Source organism: Sinocyclocheilus anshuiensis, unplaced genomic scaffold (genome assembly GCF_001515605.1).
Source record: "Sinocyclocheilus anshuiensis isolate Anshui unplaced genomic scaffold, SAMN03320099.WGS_v1.1 scaffold928, whole genome shotgun sequence".
In the NCBI taxonomy this organism is placed as follows: Eukaryota; Metazoa; Chordata; class Actinopteri; order Cypriniformes; family Cyprinidae; genus Sinocyclocheilus; species Sinocyclocheilus anshuiensis.
This window is the reverse complement of record NW_015552531.1, coordinates 1,674,665-1,692,465: the sequence shown is the minus strand read 5'-3', so window position 1 is coordinate 1,692,465 and position 17,801 is coordinate 1,674,665. Positions and strand designations below refer to the sequence as shown.

The 17,801-nt window shown below is 36.7% G+C and overlaps 3 protein-coding genes across 5 annotated transcripts in view; 2 read left to right on the top strand and 1 right to left on the bottom strand.

Annotated features, from left to right (window-relative positions):
• Window positions 1-2,029, top strand: part of LOC107663614 (erythrocyte band 7 integral membrane protein-like) — a 6,020-nt gene extending 3,991 nt beyond the window's left edge. The window contains exon 7 of the mRNA XM_016453846.1: window positions 1,841-2,029. Within this exon, the coding sequence (XP_016309332.1) occupies window positions 1,841-2,029 (189 nt within the window). The remainder of the gene's footprint in view (window positions 1-1,840) is intronic.
• A 1,630-nt stretch (window positions 2,030-3,659) lies between these two features.
• On the top strand, window positions 3,660-9,150 carry LOC107663637 (lipase member H-like). The gene is made up of 10 exons (XM_016453871.1): window positions 3,660-3,732; window positions 5,825-6,201; window positions 6,294-6,402; window positions 6,493-6,594; window positions 6,761-6,850; window positions 7,056-7,223; window positions 7,890-7,979; window positions 8,070-8,178; window positions 8,282-8,455; window positions 8,820-9,150. The coding sequence occupies exons 1-10, from the start codon at window positions 3,681-3,683 to the stop codon at window positions 8,893-8,895; spliced, it is 1,347 nt and encodes a 448-aa protein (XP_016309357.1). The 5' UTR covers window positions 3,660-3,680; the 3' UTR covers window positions 8,896-9,150.
• A 115-nt stretch (window positions 9,151-9,265) lies between these two features.
• Window positions 9,266-17,268, bottom strand: LOC107663681 (uncharacterized protein CXorf23-like). 3 transcript variants are annotated; one of them, XM_016453956.1, is made up of 11 exons: window positions 17,046-17,268; window positions 16,164-16,207; window positions 15,538-16,065; window positions 14,511-15,194; window positions 11,207-11,376; window positions 10,962-11,097; window positions 10,715-10,772; window positions 10,505-10,635; window positions 10,250-10,346; window positions 10,051-10,169; window positions 9,266-9,860 (listed from the first exon to the last, which is right to left on the bottom strand). In XM_016453956.1, the coding sequence occupies exons 2-10, from the start codon at window positions 16,199-16,201 to the stop codon at window positions 10,071-10,073; spliced, it is 1,941 nt and encodes a 646-aa protein (XP_016309442.1). In that variant the 5' UTR covers window positions 16,202-16,207; window positions 17,046-17,268; the 3' UTR covers window positions 9,266-9,860; window positions 10,051-10,070. The 3 variants fall into 3 exon arrangements, with proteins under 3 accessions (XP_016309442.1, XP_016309443.1, XP_016309444.1); XM_016453957.1 differs by having other exon boundaries at window positions 10,064-10,169; XM_016453958.1 differs by having other exon boundaries at window positions 10,067-10,169.
• Window positions 17,269-17,801: the final 533 nt, after the last annotated feature.

Sequence of the window (17,801 nt, the reverse complement as noted above, 5' to 3'; positions counted from 1 at the left end):
CAGAGATGCAAAACAGTGCTGTGATCTTTGTTTGGAACTATTTTCGTTGGCAAAATTGAGCAAAAACGAGCGATATTATGTCTAAAATGTAAGTCACATTGCTTTACTGAAATTGTATAAAATGATTATTAAATGTGTTATCATGCTGATATCTGCAGAAAAACAGTACTCTTTGCGTGATATAGATTGTTAACTATATTAAATTATATGAATATAAAAAGCATACAAAAGCAATTTTGCTGTCTACAATTTAGAATGCCTGGAGTTTTGAGTTTTAATAGACTAATAAATCAACGTGCTTGGACTCTGTGTGATTTGGTGATAGGTAGGCCGATTCATTCAATACGTAAACACCGTCCATTGCTCAGAGACGCAAAACAGTGCTGTGATCTTTGGAATTATTTTCGTTGGCAAAAGTGAGCAAAAACAAGAAATATTATTTCTAAAATGAAAGTCACTTATTGCTTTACTGAACTTGTATAAAATGATTATTAAATGTGTTCATGCTGATATCTGCAGAAAAACAGTACTCTTTGCGTGATATAGATTGTTAACTATATTAAATTATATGAATATAAAAAGCATACAAAAGCAATTTTGCTGTCTACAATTTAGAATGCCTGGAGTTTTGAGTTTTAATAGACTAATAAATCAACGTGCTTGGACTCTGTGTGATTTGGTGATAGGTAGGCCTATAGCCTACTTGACAATGTCAGATCGCACATCATTACAACAACACTTACCATATTATCGCAGAAGATGCTGTATATCGCACGCCCCAGACTCGACTTGAGTGGAAAATGAATCATCCGCGGTTGTGCGCGCACTTGTTTGCACATGAGCAAAGGTGTTTTTAGGATTCTAACTTGCAGACGCCAGACCACTGATTCGTCAAACCTGCTTTCCTGCAGTCCGTGTTCTTCTGACTTCTGACTATTTTGTAGTAAGGAACGAATATGCTTCGGGGAAATGTATCAGAGTAAAAGTATACATTTTAATTGGGAAATGTAGTGGAGTAAAAGTAAAAGTTGGCTGAAATATAAAAACTCAAGTAAAGTACAGATACTCCCAAAAAATACTTAAGTACTGTAACAAAGTATTATTACTTCATTACATTACACCACTGCTTATATATAATTATAACATAAATACAAATTTCTATAGTTACATTAATTATTTACATTATGTATATAAATTCATTAATGAGGTAATTAATTTAAATGAATGAATTTATATGTTATTAATAATTATATAATAATTAAATGTTTTTCTTTCTAGGGAAATAAATCTATTAAGCAGCTTCTTCAGGGCACTAAAACTTTTATAATCTTTTTTTTTTCATTATCTCTTATTTTTCATTATCTCTTGAGATGTAAACGTATGACCTTAATTGTATTTTCTTTCAGTGTTTTAAATTGACAAATCAATCTACATGAAAGAAAACGGTCATAGATTGTTTATTCATCTGCCATTCATCTATTGTTTAAATTAATTTAACCATCCATCCATACAATAGTTCAGAGATGCTAACCTGACCTCCCCTTAAACTACAGTAGGAGCTCTCTCAATGAACACTATAATAATGTGAGTCATATTGTTGACTGGAAAGTGGAAACCTGAGTCTTTATGTCCTCACACTATATGGCACAGTGAGCAGGAAAAACAAACTGGCTTTGCTCAATGGAAATTTCCAAGTAATTAAAGGTGTGTGCCAGAGGCCACACTGTGAATTGGGATTATGTTTATATGATGAATGAATTCATGGTAAAGTGGTTGACCACTGAAGTGTAGCCTTTGTAAAATGAACATATTTAAGTGTGTTCTAATCTATCGTGAACAGGTGATCGCAGCGGAGGGAGAAATGAAAGCCTCGTGTGCTCTGAAGGAGGCGGCAAATGTGATGTCAGAGTCTCCGTCTGCTCTTCAGCTGTGCTATATGCAGACGCTGACTGAGATTGCTTCAGAAAGGAACTCAACTATTGTCTTTCCTCTTCCTATTGACCTCATTTCTAATTTCATGAAAAGGTGACCTTATATAGGAATGATCTATTAATGTTCAACTATCACTGTACAGACATTGCAGCCTTCTCTTTTAAAATCCTCTATGTTTTAACTACAGGCAAAACATATTCTGTTCATATTAGATATTTTGCATCATGTGTCTTACATATTTAAAAATGAAATTGTTCAAAATATTCTTTTGTATTACATGATTAAATCTATCAAATAACGTGGCTAAGGTATATTCTACTCTGATCTGATCGGATTATTTTATATGCATTTAACTAATCTTTCACGTATAAGAATAAAACTGATTTAAATCTCATTGTGTATGCCTATAGCCTTTTAACAACAAGTACATGACAGAATGACTGTTTAACACTGTCATGAGAAAAGACTAACGGTTAATCTGTTGGCCTGATGCAGAAAAAATGGGTACAATGAGCCCTGATCAGTGAGTCCCATAATAGGATTGACTACATCAGATGCAGGAATGGGTGGACAGTTTAGAAGAGTTACTGTAATCTGCCATCTAATCTGTTTCAACCTCACATAGACGAAAACAGCTTCTGTTCTGACCCTGAACCCCAAAGACACACTGTCATAATGCTCTCATTTCTGCTGTCTCCAATATATATGCAGATGTATTTACATACTGAGAAAAAATTTAAAAGAAACGTACCTCTGTACTGCTGTAATTTCTGTTGTTGTTGCTACACTCACATAAACAGGACCTGCAGGGAATGCAAAGATGCTGTAAAGTTTGTTGGTGAGACCACAAGATATAGGATATTGCTAATTTCACACATAACATCATTTTAGAGGAAACAATATTTTAAGGCACTCAGCAGGGAAGCAAAGTAATTGTACCCTGGGTCATTTCCTCTCTCTGGAGACTAACTATGTTCTTAGCCTACAGTGATGCTCTACTATATGGGTGCAATATGAAAATTACATGTGTGTATTTGCTGACAGGATATGTACTGAATATCTGTGCTGATGTGGCTCTTTTGGGTTTGGAAGGAGAACCACTTCACTGTGACCTTGTGCCCTTTAATACGGAACAAAACAACTGAATACACCTGACATTGGAAGAAGCAGAAACTGGAAGTGTACAAAACACATTCAAGGAATTGATCACCCAAAAATGAAAGTTTTGTCATTTGTCCACATTTATTTGCCCTGATGTCATTTCAAACCTGTATGACTTCCTTCTGCAGAACACAAAAGAAAATATTTTGAAGAATGTTAAGGTCCAAACATTGGACCCCACTGACTTTCAATAAATGGACAAAAAAAAAAACTCTTCAGACATTCTTCAAAATATCTGGTATATTCTAACAAGGAAAGAAAGTTTTACAGGTTTGGAACAAAATGGGGGTGAGCAAATGATGACAGAATTGACATTTTTGGACAAACTAGCCCTAAAGTCGTTTAGTCATTACCAAATGCTTCTTTTCATGATTTTCTGTACTCTTCTGGAAGTCCTAAGCTGGCCTGCTGACTTATCACACTGTCCACTAACCACACAGTGAGCATGTGTGATCTCGTTCAATCTCCTTCACTTCACCCACAACCCATCCTCCATGGGCTCTTTCCTTTACTAAAGACACTCCAATGTTGTTTCTTAGTTTTCTTGCTATTCCTTGTGCCTACCCCTGTCAGACCTTGTGGTAAGGATGTCACTGTGGCATTTCCTGATTTTGCTGAGCATCTTTATGCTTTGTAAAGGTAAGAGACAGGACTCTATCCAGTAGATTACACTGATTTAATTTGGCTAACAGTTTGATTCGCTGACACTTATCATCTGGGGTTTTGGAAAATTGTTCTTTTTTGAGAAGGATTCAGCCATTTCTTTTTGCAAAAAAAAAAAATTAGCCTTGACTATATGGACATATTTAACCTGGGAAGTTTTTCATTTCTGATTCAACATTCTGTACTTATTCTGTTCAGCTGTGTTACAGTATGAGCTGCAACAACATTAACCTTTATGTTGTGTTTGGGGTCTGAAAGACCCAATGGCCTATTGAATAGCTCCAAAATTTCAACTATTTTAATACACTTCAAGTGTCTCCCATGAAAAATGTTACATTGTTACTAGAATGGATACCTCTCACGTTTCCAAAAAGTGCATGTTCATATTGTTGTGAAGTAGAAGCATAACTGGGTTTTGATTAGGTCAGAATAATCTGAGGAAAATAAGAGGTTAACTTTGATTATTTCTTTCTGGTATCTAGGACAGTAAATGATCCGAGGACTTGAAGATTAATTTGTAGCCTGTTTTTACCAATGTTATTTCAGTGACGTATGTAATGAGTAATGCTTGCAGATGGCAGACGTAACAGATCAGCGTAAAAGAGGGTTAAATACAGCAGCTCATGTGACTGACACCTGTAATCATCTCAGATCTTTCTACTGGGGGAAGAGGAGGGGGCAGGGGAACATGCGGAAGGAGAGATGGGATGATCTGCTTTTTTATAGAAGCATGATCCAATTGTGACTTGCATGCGGGCTAATTATGGGGCACAAATGACCTCTAGGGTCAGAAATCTACATGGAAAACCTGAAAGGTTACATGGCTTAAATATGAGGTGGACACATCGTATGATGTAGGATCTGCAGGATGATCAGAAGGATACTGTGCAGGTTGATGCCAAAGAGAAATGGAAGCATGAAATGTGTCTAGTGGAGATGACGCACAGCAAGATGAATGGGAACTGGGTCGCTAAAATCCAGCCATATAGACTACTTGTGGATCAGTCTGTGTCAATTTTGAGAGAAAAAAGGATAGGGCAAGAATAGAGATGACGTTAACCTTTGTGAGGTTTTCCAAAATGTATAGAACAAAATGAATTGTTATCACCAGTTTCCAGAAAAGCTGAACTGGGAATATTTTTTAAATGATCAACTAGGCATTACATTGAAACTACAGGGAGCAAAACACAGAACACGTGTATGAATTTCATTGCATGCTAGATGCTACTAGAACTATTCTCACACTTTTCTGAGACCATTTTTTGACCTTTACTTCTTCACATTTTTAAAAACCTTCTTGATGTCTGATTAAAAATAGCATGTTATGTTGAAATTGTTCTAATCAAAAGATCCAACTAGCACCATGCTAAACTAGCAGGCTAAGCTGTTAGCTTGCTAACCGAAGGCTAAATGAGGAACACAAAGATATGAAAATGTTTAATTTGAAGATTTTGGTTCTGGTAATATGTTGTGATATGTAGACATCACTTAACATTTTCATGATTAAAATAAAAAATAAAAAATAATTTCTAATCAGGCACTGAATAGCCTACCCATTAAAAGCCAAATGAACTCACAACGAGAAAGTGTCCAAGCACTTTTATTTGTGTCTTTATTTTGAACAAAATGAATGTATTGTTGTATAACACGAAACATCAGCTTCTTTTTGTGTAAAATTTTCCTTAAAATGTGTTTTTACAAAAAAAATGCAATAATGCCACAGTGTTATTTTAGTATTTTTTAATATTTACTAATATTTTGAATTATCTTTAATTTTTATATTTTAAATTTAAATTTTAATTAATATGCGTGTTTGTAAATGTATTAGTTTCTTTAAATATTCTTATATAGCTTTAATTAATTTTAATTTCACTTTGTCATTTTAGTACTTAAACTTATTTCAGTTAGTTGCCACAGCAACATTTCTAATTTTCATTTAAGTTAAGTGTAACAAAAAAGTATAACAAGCCATTACAATTATTTGATTCAGTAGTTTACAACTTCATCTCTTTCACATAAACACAGAGAGCAAAATACAGACCAGTAAGCCTGCGTCTTCTGTTGTTAGGTGAAGACAGTGAGTGCGACAACTTCACCGATCTGGATTTCCATGAGTCTTTCATGGGGACCTATCTGTACGTGCGCCTGCTGCTCTACACCAGTGCAAACCTTGAATGCGGTCAGGAGCTCCCCCACCACAACTTCACTCCAGAACCCCTATTTAATGTAACAAGACCCACTACCTTTGTCATACACGGGTACCGGCCCACGGGGGCACCGCCTATCTGGATCAACCACATTGTACACTTGTTAGCAGCACAGAAGGACATGAACATCCTGGTAGTGGATTGGAACAGAGGGGCAGCCAATCTCAATTACTTCACAGCTGTGGCCAACACACGGGGTATGGCTGTGAACATCACCGGCTTCATAGAGAGTATGGAGGTAGGGTCAGTGGTCTTTCATTAGCGTTTCAGCTCTGAAATAGCTTTGGTCAGTAATGTCTGCCAATTTAACCGATATTGTGTTACTTTCAGAAAGAGGGAGCATCTCTTGACTCCATCCATCTGATTGGAGTCAGCCTGGGCGCACATGTGGCCGGGTTCATTGGTGCAATGCTGGGAGGACGGGTGGGCAGAATCACAGGTGAGATGATGAGATGATGATCACAGGTTAGTTAATCTTATCCAATAAATATTGTTTACTAGAAGTTTCACCTGGTTTACTCTACTGTAGGTCTGGACCCAGCAGGGCCAATGTTTGCTAGTGCTCCCCCTGAGGAACGCCTTGATCCAACTGATGCCCAGTTTGTAGATGTGCTGCACACAGATATGAATTGTAAGTATCATAAATTTGAAGACACACTACTGAAATCACAGAATAAGTGTGGAAGGTCATCCAAATATTCCATGCATACAGTATGTTCTACAAAAATAATACTAAAATAGTAGTGTGCCAAACATAGCCTAACAATACCACGTTCAAACACTGTTTCCTGTGGCAGCCTTTGGCCTTAGAGGAACCCATGGCCATATTGATTTCTATGCCAATGGAGGATTAGATCAGCCTGGATGTCCCAAGACCATCTTCTCAGGTCAGTAAGTTAAGATAAAACATTTGGGAAAGGTCAGGGTTGAGATACAGAATGCTCTCCAAATAAACCCAAAATGCAAATAGCTGGCTGTGTAATTAAGATTCTGTCATAATTAAATTATGCAATTCTCACAGTGGGATTGAGTTGATTACAAGGTTGTGTTAACAGGGCTAAAATGTAACCTCATTCCTTCTCTTCTCCACAGGGAAATCTTATTTTGTGTGTGATCATCAGAGGTCTGTTTTCCTGTACCTGTGCGCTCTGAATCACACCTGTAAACTTACGGCATATCCGTGTCCCTCATACAGCGACTTCCTTAGTGGCCAGTGTTTGCAGTGTGAGACCTTCAAGCCTGCTTCCTGTCCTGTTCTGGGTAAAAGCAATACATCTAGTAATCAACCACAATAAATGCAAATATGAATACTGATTAAAGATTGCAAGTGTGATTTTGCTTTTAAACAATTCATTAAATGAATATGCAGGGTAAGTAACTTACATTTTAGACACAATATTGCCAGTTATTGCTGCTCTGCTGATGAAAACATTTCCTTACCAACTACACTGAAAAAAGTTGGTGTAGAAACATTTTTGACTTGTAAATGTCACAATTAATTACAGAAAAGGCAAGTAGCACACTGAATTAAACATGAAGTTTTTAAGTAGAAAAACTGAAGTAGTACTTTTTTGTAAAAGTAAGCTGCTTGTCAGCTCTGCTGTAATCAGTTTAATAAAAAAAAAAGAAATTAATACTTTTATTTATGAAATGCACATTATTTGATCAAAAGAGAGTACTTTTATTTTGAATAAAAACTGTTCTATTAATTTCCACAAAAATATTAAGCAGCATAACTGTTTTCAACACTGACAATAAGAAATGCTTTTTGGGCTTCATTCAGAATTTCTGAAGGATCACGTGACACTACAAAAAGATTTATTACTTTGAACCTGCAAAATAGATTTAACCAAACACAGACAAAGCAAGCGGAGTGATACAAACAGAAAAGCTGTGTATAATGTAAAATTACCTTCATCTTTTCAGGTTATGACATGAGCCAGTGGAGGGATAGACTCTTGAGGTTGGGCCAAACAAGAGCATATTTCTCAACTACGGCAGAGCTCCCCTACAGCAGTGAGTTAGCAGCACTATAACGACTCATTGCAGAAGTTGTTTTCTCAAAGGTATTATTTTGTGCAATATTCTGATTTCTCCTTTTAACAGAGACAAGCTACAGAGTGGACCTAGTTACCTGGAACCAGTTTCTGCGCTGGGGGGTGGTCATACTCCGACTGCACAATGGCAAAAATGTAATAGAGTCCCAGATAGATAAGTACGTAAACTGCAATAATGAGTTTATATAACACAATATATTATAGATCCATTCATCTTTCACTTGTCATCATGTAATGATAGTTCTGTATGTTTCTGCTTAGTAAGCTGTTGAGGTTTGAGCAGTATACCTCCACTCGGCTCCTGGCGCAGTTTGATGAGGATCTATATCCAATTCAGAAAATCTCTTTACGGATTGTCACTGGGAATGTGATTGGACCTCGATACAAGATAAGGCTGCTTCATATTCGAATAACCACACTGGAAAATCAAAACAGGTGAGTAACTACACAACACATTGCTTTTCTGAGTTACAGGCATCTAAACTTCTAAACTAATGAATTACACATGCACTGCTGTTCAAAAGTATAGGGTCAGTAATGTTTTTGAAAGAAGTCTTTTACATTCAACAAGGCTGCATTTATATGATCAAAAATACTGTAAAATACAGTGAAACATTATTACAAAATACTCATTCTTTTTTTTTATATTTTATAAATTATTCCTGTGCTGGCAAAGTTGAATTTCATTTCTTTAAAAAAAAAAAACGTTCTGAATCTTTTGAATGGTAGTGTAACTGTCATGCATGCTAAACAAAAACAGTCAATTAATTATGGTGCTTTCTGCTCCTTTCCCCAACAGACCCCTAATGTGTCGATATGACATTATTTTGGAGGAGAATGCTGAGGTCTCTTTCAAACTGTTGCCCTGTGATTAATCTCATCTGTAGGAAATCAAATTGAAATGCCCATCTGAACTATAACAGACATTTTAGGGGGTCCAAACAGTTAAAAACATTTAGTGCCTTTTCTGTGAAATTACTACTGTGATTGCACTAGTATAAAATTATGTTATACCAGGCACATATTCCAGTGTTCAGGACAGAATTAAAGTGCAGTTTTACTATATTAAATTCTGACTCGCAACTGTTGGAACAATCTATATCATTCCTGTATAGTTGGTCTTAATCATCACCAGTATAAACCAAATATTCTACTGTAAAGATGTTTTACATGTACAGTTTTTGCATTCTTGTTTTGTAAATAAATGACATTGTCTGAAAACACCAGAAGCTTCATTTGAAAACATTTTGGCACAAATATTTTATTTACAGAACAATTTCTACTTTGAGTTTACACAGAAGGATACAGCAAATATGATTTTTTGTCATATACATAGGTACGACAAAAAGTCTATTTTAGTATAAAAGCAAAACTAACCGTGTGTTGTAATACTGCAATGAAATTGTAATTTAAATACAAAATTGTATTTGCAATTAAATTCACATATATTATGAATTGTAATTTGTGCCTTGTAAATATTGTGGATTATCAAATCAAAAACTAAACTCTAGTTACTTCACTGACAATGAAGAATAGCAATTTTTCAGGATGAGAGCAGGGCAAGGTGATACTTAATATTTATCACTTTAACTTGCCCAAAGAGGTGTCCTATTTTATGTTTCCATCTTCGAATAAAAAAAAAAAGCTGTTTCCTTAAATCAAACTAATGGTAGTGGGTGAATCAAAAATGGATGAAAATGATTCACCAAAGTGGAGAAGCAGTGGACCTTGAATCAAGGTCTTGGTGGTTCTAATATCAAAACAGAAACAACAAAAACACTGTGTTGTTGACAAGTGACCTCAGAATCGAATGGTTGACTTTCTCCTCATGCACTGCCACCTGCAGATAAAAATACAAAATGAAGAGGACAAAAAATAAAGAACCAATGTACACTACATCAAAAACTTCTGTATGAAAGTCAGAGAAAAAAAAAGTATAATAATGTATATTGATCAGTCAAAAAAAAGAAGATATATATGAACACATATATATCTAAACATATATAATCAATGTATAACTAAATACATACACATTTTCCTCACCACTATTTCAAGTCCTCCGTCCCAGTGATCTGCTATTGCGATTGAAATTCCCCCTCTGACTGAAGTTCTGTCTGTTAGGTACTGGCATTCTTTGACGGGGACCATCCTGAAGGATCAAAAAGAGTCATCGTATGAACAATCAAACTTTCTTAAAAATAGAAATGTTTCACATCAACAAGAACTCACCCACTGCCGTTGACGCTCACGGTCTTGTTCCAACCACCTAAAGTTCTCATCCATTTCTTCAGGATCTTCACTCATATAGGGAGGTTCACTCTCTTGACTTTGGAAAGACAACAGTAATTCCCACCATTAGAGATGCAGGTGCCAAACACAGAGTTTTGTAAATATTGATATATTGGCGCAGCATCTGAATGCATAGCAATAACATTAAAAGCTGGTCTGAAGACATAGCCAACAAAAACACTTTTCAGTCCATACCCCTCAGGAGCCATTGGAGCAAAGTTTCCTCCAGCAATGGTGATCTTCACACCCTCCAGTCGCTGTTGTCTTCTTCGCTCCAGGTCATACCTGAGGTCACCAGGGTCAGGGACAAGCTGTCGTCTCTGAAGCTAGCAAAAAAAAATCCAAATTTGAACCAACATACTTAAAATGATTTGATACTGATGGACCTGAAAAAGATCAACTTACTGGATCTGGCCCGATCTTGCAGAAGATCTGAGTTTCTGATGAAGGCATTCCATGTTGCCTATAATAAAAGACCAAGAATTTTCATGATTGCATCGCAAACGGTTTGGAGAAGGATTTAAATGTAGGATTAGGGGGTAATCAAATCTTTAATCCTAAATAAAAATATTAACCCTAAATAAAAATAATAGCGATGCTTATCATTGCAAGCGTCACTAATAAATAAAAACAAAATAATTGGCATGTGTACCTATTCATGACTGGTCTCACGTTTCCCATCTCCTCCTCCTCTTCTTCTTCCTCCTTAAACTCATCTTGGAGTGAATAATACTGTTCAATTGCAAATCGTTCATTAAGTGTGATGCCTTGGCCCCTAAAGTAATTTTCTGCAAAACAAATAAGCAAACGGTTAACCAAAATCAACTCTTTGCTATGTAAAATAAGCTCTTTCTAAGATACACAATATGCTACCAAGATAATCCATTGGTTCCTGACCTTTAACTTGATGCACAAGGGTGATGATCTCCTGGGCAAATGTCCCAGAATGCACTGCTGATTCCCTGTAAGTCCCAGAATGCTCCAGCATGGGAAGGAAATCAAGGCGTTGTCGACCCACATTGACTAAGTCCAGTGATAACTGCCTATCTGAAGAATATCCTAAATGACTAAACAAGAGGTCACATGATATACAGAGATATAAGGTCCCATTACAGCTTTCCTTTTCCTTTCAAATTTCACATTAACCAGATGAACACTTATGAATAAATATAAATTGGAATAAAATCAGGTACAAAACTTCCATAGAAAAGTTTCATATTAACCATAAACACTGCAATGTTTATTTTAATGCAAAACAATTGGCCTTTTACCTGTCATATAGTCCCTTTTATCTACAAATTTACCAGCACTACTTATATTAATCTAAGATGTCTCTTCCAGTGAAATTAAAAGTGGTCTCCCTTTTTTGGAAAACGACTTTAACAACTGGAACGATTCACTGTGAGTTGATTGACTGTGACCCAGTAAATTAAAAGCAAGCACACACTATTCGGATTGTTGTTTTAACAAATCGTAATTTCAGTTCAATTTGAGCGGTGTGCTAAAAAACGAAATTTTGGTCGGCTCAACCTTCATTTAAATACTCTATCACTAAATAAATAATTTAACAATGCATAATAAATATATCAGGTCATAATAATTATGGCAAGTTCATGCCTCTCCTCTCACTGTCATCGCGTGTTTCCATTCATCAGAAGATCCTTCAGTAAACTCATTTGCTCCAGAGTGCCAACACATGGTGACCAACAGAGATCAGTCAAAACATCTCAATGTGTTTTTTCTTGCAGTGCAAAATCTTGATCGGTGAGCTTAGTTGAGCAATCTTAGACGAGCATTAGATGCATTGAACCTCATAATAAACTCAATTATGGTAGCGATGGTATCAACTTTAGGTAACTGCTGGAAGAGTTTTGAAGATCTCCAGTGGGTTGTGGTCTTCACAGATCCCTCTTCTCGCAGAATAAAACGATATACCCTCCAATTTCAGCGATGAGCTCAGACTTTTCCTTGGTATATTCCTTGGTAATCATTGCTATGTAAATTTCATATGCCAAATCTTGCTGCTATACTGTCTTGCGGATGAAATCAAAAGTCTGTTGGAAGTTGCTTCAAACAAATTCATCTGTGAACAGGTATTATTGTCGAATTTGCAGTTGCCACTTTGGGTCTTCCATTTCTTTCATTGCCATATCCTTGTTAAAAAATACTTCAAAGTAACAGATGCACATTTAGGAAACTTGCAAACTTGAGAATCTTGCAAATTACTAAAATACTTTCACATGACACAGCCATGTCTACGCAATTCTCATCGTTTATTGATACAACGTGATGAATTTCTAACCCAAAGTCCAAATATGTAAACAAAATGCAGGAGTTCCTGTAGGTGATCTGGTAATGTATGGTGCTAGCAACACCAAGGTCATTGGTTTGTTTGGCAAGGATCACAAATTGTAGATCTTGAAGGCACTGTATAGATAAATCACTCGGGATAGAAGTGTCTGCCAAATGAGTAGATACAAAAAGGCTCCAAAACATTCCTGTTGCTATGTCCATTTGAGTAAAATAGTTTGATTATGCTTCTTTGGTTTCTCACTTCATTGTGAATTGATAGCTGTTGGTTCTGCACAATGGAAACATCACAACGGTGTGTCTTCTTCAGCACAAGCCTCTTTGCTCCATCCACATGTTCCAGTAGTCACTCAATGCAGAATGGGTGATTGCTGAATGAGGTTGTCATCATCAAATGCAGGTTAGTGATAGTCAAATCTGTGTCTGTGGGAATCTGCCTCAGATTATCCTGTATATGCAGTTTCTTCCAATCAACAAATACACATTATATGGGATAGTACACACAAATAATCAGCTTGGCGAAAGTCAAACACATGCGAGACATTTCTTGAAGACAGAAAGTTGTGTGAAGTATTTTGCTTCAGTGCCAGATTAAATGATTCAATTTGTCCTTTCAGCCTCATCTTAATCCCTTCAAACAAGGCCATACGTCTTCTCCCACAAGGAAAAAAATCTGCAGCGGGTGACAGTCTGAATGCTGTGGACATCTGGAAAACTTATGCATACCTACTCGACTTTGATTTGATTGTATGGTTGCTGACTTACCTGCAGCCAATACAGCTCTAAAAGTAGAAGTGCTCAAACCCTGTGGGGCACTGGTATTTTGGTGGAGACATCATCTTGAAGAGCCGAAAAGTGGATGTAAAAATGGACTGATTTTCTTTTGCCTGTGTTAACTGGTGGAGAACATTATCCTCAGGTCCTTAACCAAATTAAGCTGAGATCCATGTAATTCCAGTCTAGTGTTTCAGACATCTGATGAGCCACTGATATGAAGGAATTAGTGGCAGAGAAATGTGTTTTTAACAGGACTTACTCCCAACCTGGTAATTCTGTCCTTCCATTTAAAGAAGGAATGAAGATGAAAGGCAATCCAAAAATCCCATTTTCTCCATAGGACAAACTTCCACATGTAAGACACTCGAGCATTTTGGCATTGATGTCAAGAAATGGCACACTGCATCTTGCATGTTGAACTTTTTCTGCAATCTGAGATTTGTACGTTTGGAATTTCTTCACATAGCTTCTGAAACTCTTTTCTTGTTAATGATCACCAGCAGTGTAACTTCGACAGGCCTTGGTGCCATTTTAGGATACATTACCCACATCAGGGCCTTGAAGTGGTCCATGTTCCTGATTACTGAACGATTGGTAGCTGTCACATCCAAACATTTGCTTGAATGAGACATGTACATTTGTGTGCCAACACAACAGCACAAGATGAATACTTCAGAAATGTTAGCTCAATCCTTAATTCATCCCATTACTCCCTGGTTTGAATAGGATGGATTAATCACAAGAGATAACTTCAGGGACACTTCCAAGTATCCTTACAAATCCATTCCCTTTTAAAGCTCTTCAGAGGGCCGTCCGGGATATCCTGGCAACCTTGAATGAAGATTATAAAACTTTATGGTTGTATAATTTGCCCATCCTTGCAGTAATCTTATTTCGGTTTGATCTTCAATACCCATGTACACGATGATAAGACACAAAACGGCCCATTCATCGGTTTTCTGGATGCAACTCCACACTTTCCATTGAATCTTCTTGATGTTCACAATCTGTAGACCGTTGTTCTTCAGGTCTTCATGGTGTGAGGACAGTGGACACAGAAAAGAGGCATGAACTTTTGACCCTAACCAAAAGTGGTACGACAAAGATACTATACCTGCTTTGCCCGACGGGTCGACTCATGTCCACCTTGATCTTGAGGGTCTCCTGTTCACTGAAATCCATTCTAGGCGCAGAACCAATATTAGTGTTTGGCTTCCTGTGATACTGAGCTCTTTGGTGAACCACCCCTTGTCCCATCATTTTCCCATGATTCCTTTGTGATCTCTCTTCCTCCCAATCATGGATAGATTCTCTATCTCTGTTCCTCAAGTCAACATCGTTCACATCCCTCAAATCCATTTCCCTCCGTGCTTCTGAGTCTCTTGAATGTGACTCCATTCTAGACTGATCCATGTGTCTTGAGCGCTCTCTTCCTTGAGTTTCTCTTCCATAAGAAGAGTAGTTCTTTCTTGATTCCTCTTGGGGGTTACTATTTATTCGCCCGTCATGTCTATCTTGTAAAGTATGCGTATGATAGCCTTGGTCTCTTCTATCTTGATCACGATTCCTCTGGGTTTCACTTGTTCTAGGTGGATCTCTGCTCCTTAGATTGCCGCTCATTTTTGGGGGATCGCGGCTCCTTGAATCTTTCTTTGCGATTCCATGATCGTGTTCCACAATGACAGGTGCACGACATGGGCTGAAGCCCCTGTGATGCTCAACAAACTCATCCTGCAGACCAGATTCTGTCCTTCCTTCAGAAGGAGGGTGATGCTCCCTATAATCTGACTTTGATGACCTGTATTAAGAAAGCAAGTAACATTTGTCCAAGATTAGAATGAAATTACATTAATAGATAGCAAAATTTTAGCATACAATTAGCTGGATCTATATATTCCAATTGCTGATAATGACAGTTAACGGAGACTAATCTCATAGAACAAAAGAAGGGGTAACAATAAAGATTTAATTTATTAAATACATTACTAACTAAAATGTAAAATTAAAGAGATTAAATGTAACAGATGCAATTAGAAAAACATTTATCCATCAAAGAAAGTGACTGAATCCTTTCTTCTTTTCTTCGTTCCTCTCCATCCACGTCAGACGTATGAAGTGGGGAAAGAAATGCATTCTTGTACCTCTCTGCAAAGGAGCCCCTTTTTTTATATTGATCGCCATATTCTTCATTATGATATCCATAATCCATCCTGTCGTGTCGTCTTCCTTCTGGATGTCTTGGATAAGACCTGTCCCTCAATTCTCTGTGGTTGTGTTGTGAACTGAGCTCCTTATCAATGCCTTCATTCCTGTTCCAGCCTGGTGTTGGCATCCTGTAACGCTCTTCAACACCAAAATGTGTGTGATCAGGGGAAGGTAGCCTTTCTCTAGGAAGTCTCCTTGGAGAATGGGGCGGCCTTTCTTCATCTCCCTGCATGTGGTATCTGGTCATAGGTGAAGCCCCTCTTTTTTGAGCATGCTCTATCGCATCAATAAAATTGGCCCAGTGGTCGACATGTTGTTCTCCTTGATAAGAATCTTTGTTCCAGTGTGTGCTATTTTCTACTTTGTTGACATATTCAGGGTTTCTCCACGCATCAGACTGTACCGATGAATGTATCTGGTTATCAAATAATCCTTCCGCTCTCCTCCCATGAAGAGTTGGGATTCTGTTGATATTCGAGAGGTTCAAGAAGCTGTTAATAACCAGCAATGTAACAACAAAATAATGATTTTTGTAACACCGACTTTACTTTAGATGAAATACCTTGAATACAAGGGAGATCTCGAACGCGGACGTGACATTGTTTCCTTGAAAAACAAGAAACTGTTAGCCATGAGACCAGATTTATGCAACCTAGGTCTTCATTCTCAAAATTAACCAACGTTTTAACATAGTAATTTTTCATCAAAATACCACAGCACAAAATGGCAAATTACATATACCCAGGCACTTTTTAAAAACCCTAATTTTCCTGTTAAATATAAAACCAAAGTTTATATGAATTATAAACCTGAAATAGGCACTGGATGTGGTCATCATAAGTTTTAACAAACGTATCTGTAAAGTATTTTGATGTTTCCACACATTTTGACCAGTGAATCTGCATGATTTTCTATTTCTTCTCTGATCGCTCATGATTGCTTTTATGATTTTGATTTATTATCATTATTATAGATATTTATGAGGCAATTTTCCATTTTTATGTACATTTGTGAAATTAATAAATTTAAACTATTACACTTATTTAGTGTCTAAATCATGGTTTTAATAAAACAAAAGAAATCGAGTTTTAAAAAATTCTAATATTCCCAGATTTCAATGACAGGAAAAACAAATGTTATCAATACTTCAACGAGGTATGACACTTAATGCTCATTTACAAAGAAATAAGATTTTAAATGTACTCCAAATGAAACAGTAACTCATTACACTAACTACATTATTAATAATTATTATTCTTCGACATTTCTCAAATGGTCCATTTAAAAGGCCTGCGCACCACAAAATGACCTGAGATCGATGAAGATGCTAGAGTATGGCATAATAAAAGCAAATTTTCAGAGAAACACATCTGAATATAAACAATTTATAGAATAAAATAATAGTGAATAATGTTATAATAGCGTTAGTATTAGCCTCACATACCCCGAGAAATGGCTTCCACACACAGCTAGACGATGCGTCCACCAAAATACCAGTTTCTCGCAAAAGAAAGGAAGGAACAAACTGTCGCACAATGAATTACATCACAGATTAAAAAGCTATCAGAATCGGTACGATGAATCAAATATTGGTGGATTGTTGATATATGTATTTTAACACACCACCAACTTGACCCAGCGAGCTATCCACAAGATTGACCCGGAAGAGAATCATCGAATGACTCGTGCAGTGTTACCAGATTGGATGGACGATTTCCAGCCCAAAAGCTCACAAAATCCCGCCCAAAACTTTAACTGTCAAATTAATGTGATGGAATATGTAAATCAAGATTGATAAGGGCCATTTTAACTCCTTAAAACAAAATAATAATGACAAAATAATATAAATATAGCGTATCGAATCGGGGAAAATAGCCTACATTAAAGAGAATTAGGCTACCGAACATGAATAAAATATGCAAGCAGACCATAGACTGTATAAAAACAGACACTGTCAAAACGGCAATCAAGAAATGCATCATTTTCAATGTCAGCAGTCAGAATAATCCAATTTAAATGCAAAAAGTGCCCAATATAAGTGATTCGCTCTATAATTTTACACAGAACTAGAGGAAGCCTCTTGTTAAGTTAATATTGTAGAACATAATACAGAACTTTGCAGTCAAAACTAATCAAGACTAGCAGTTTTCAAGGATTTATCAATCTGGACCGTTTATAAGATAAAAGACAGGATCGTATT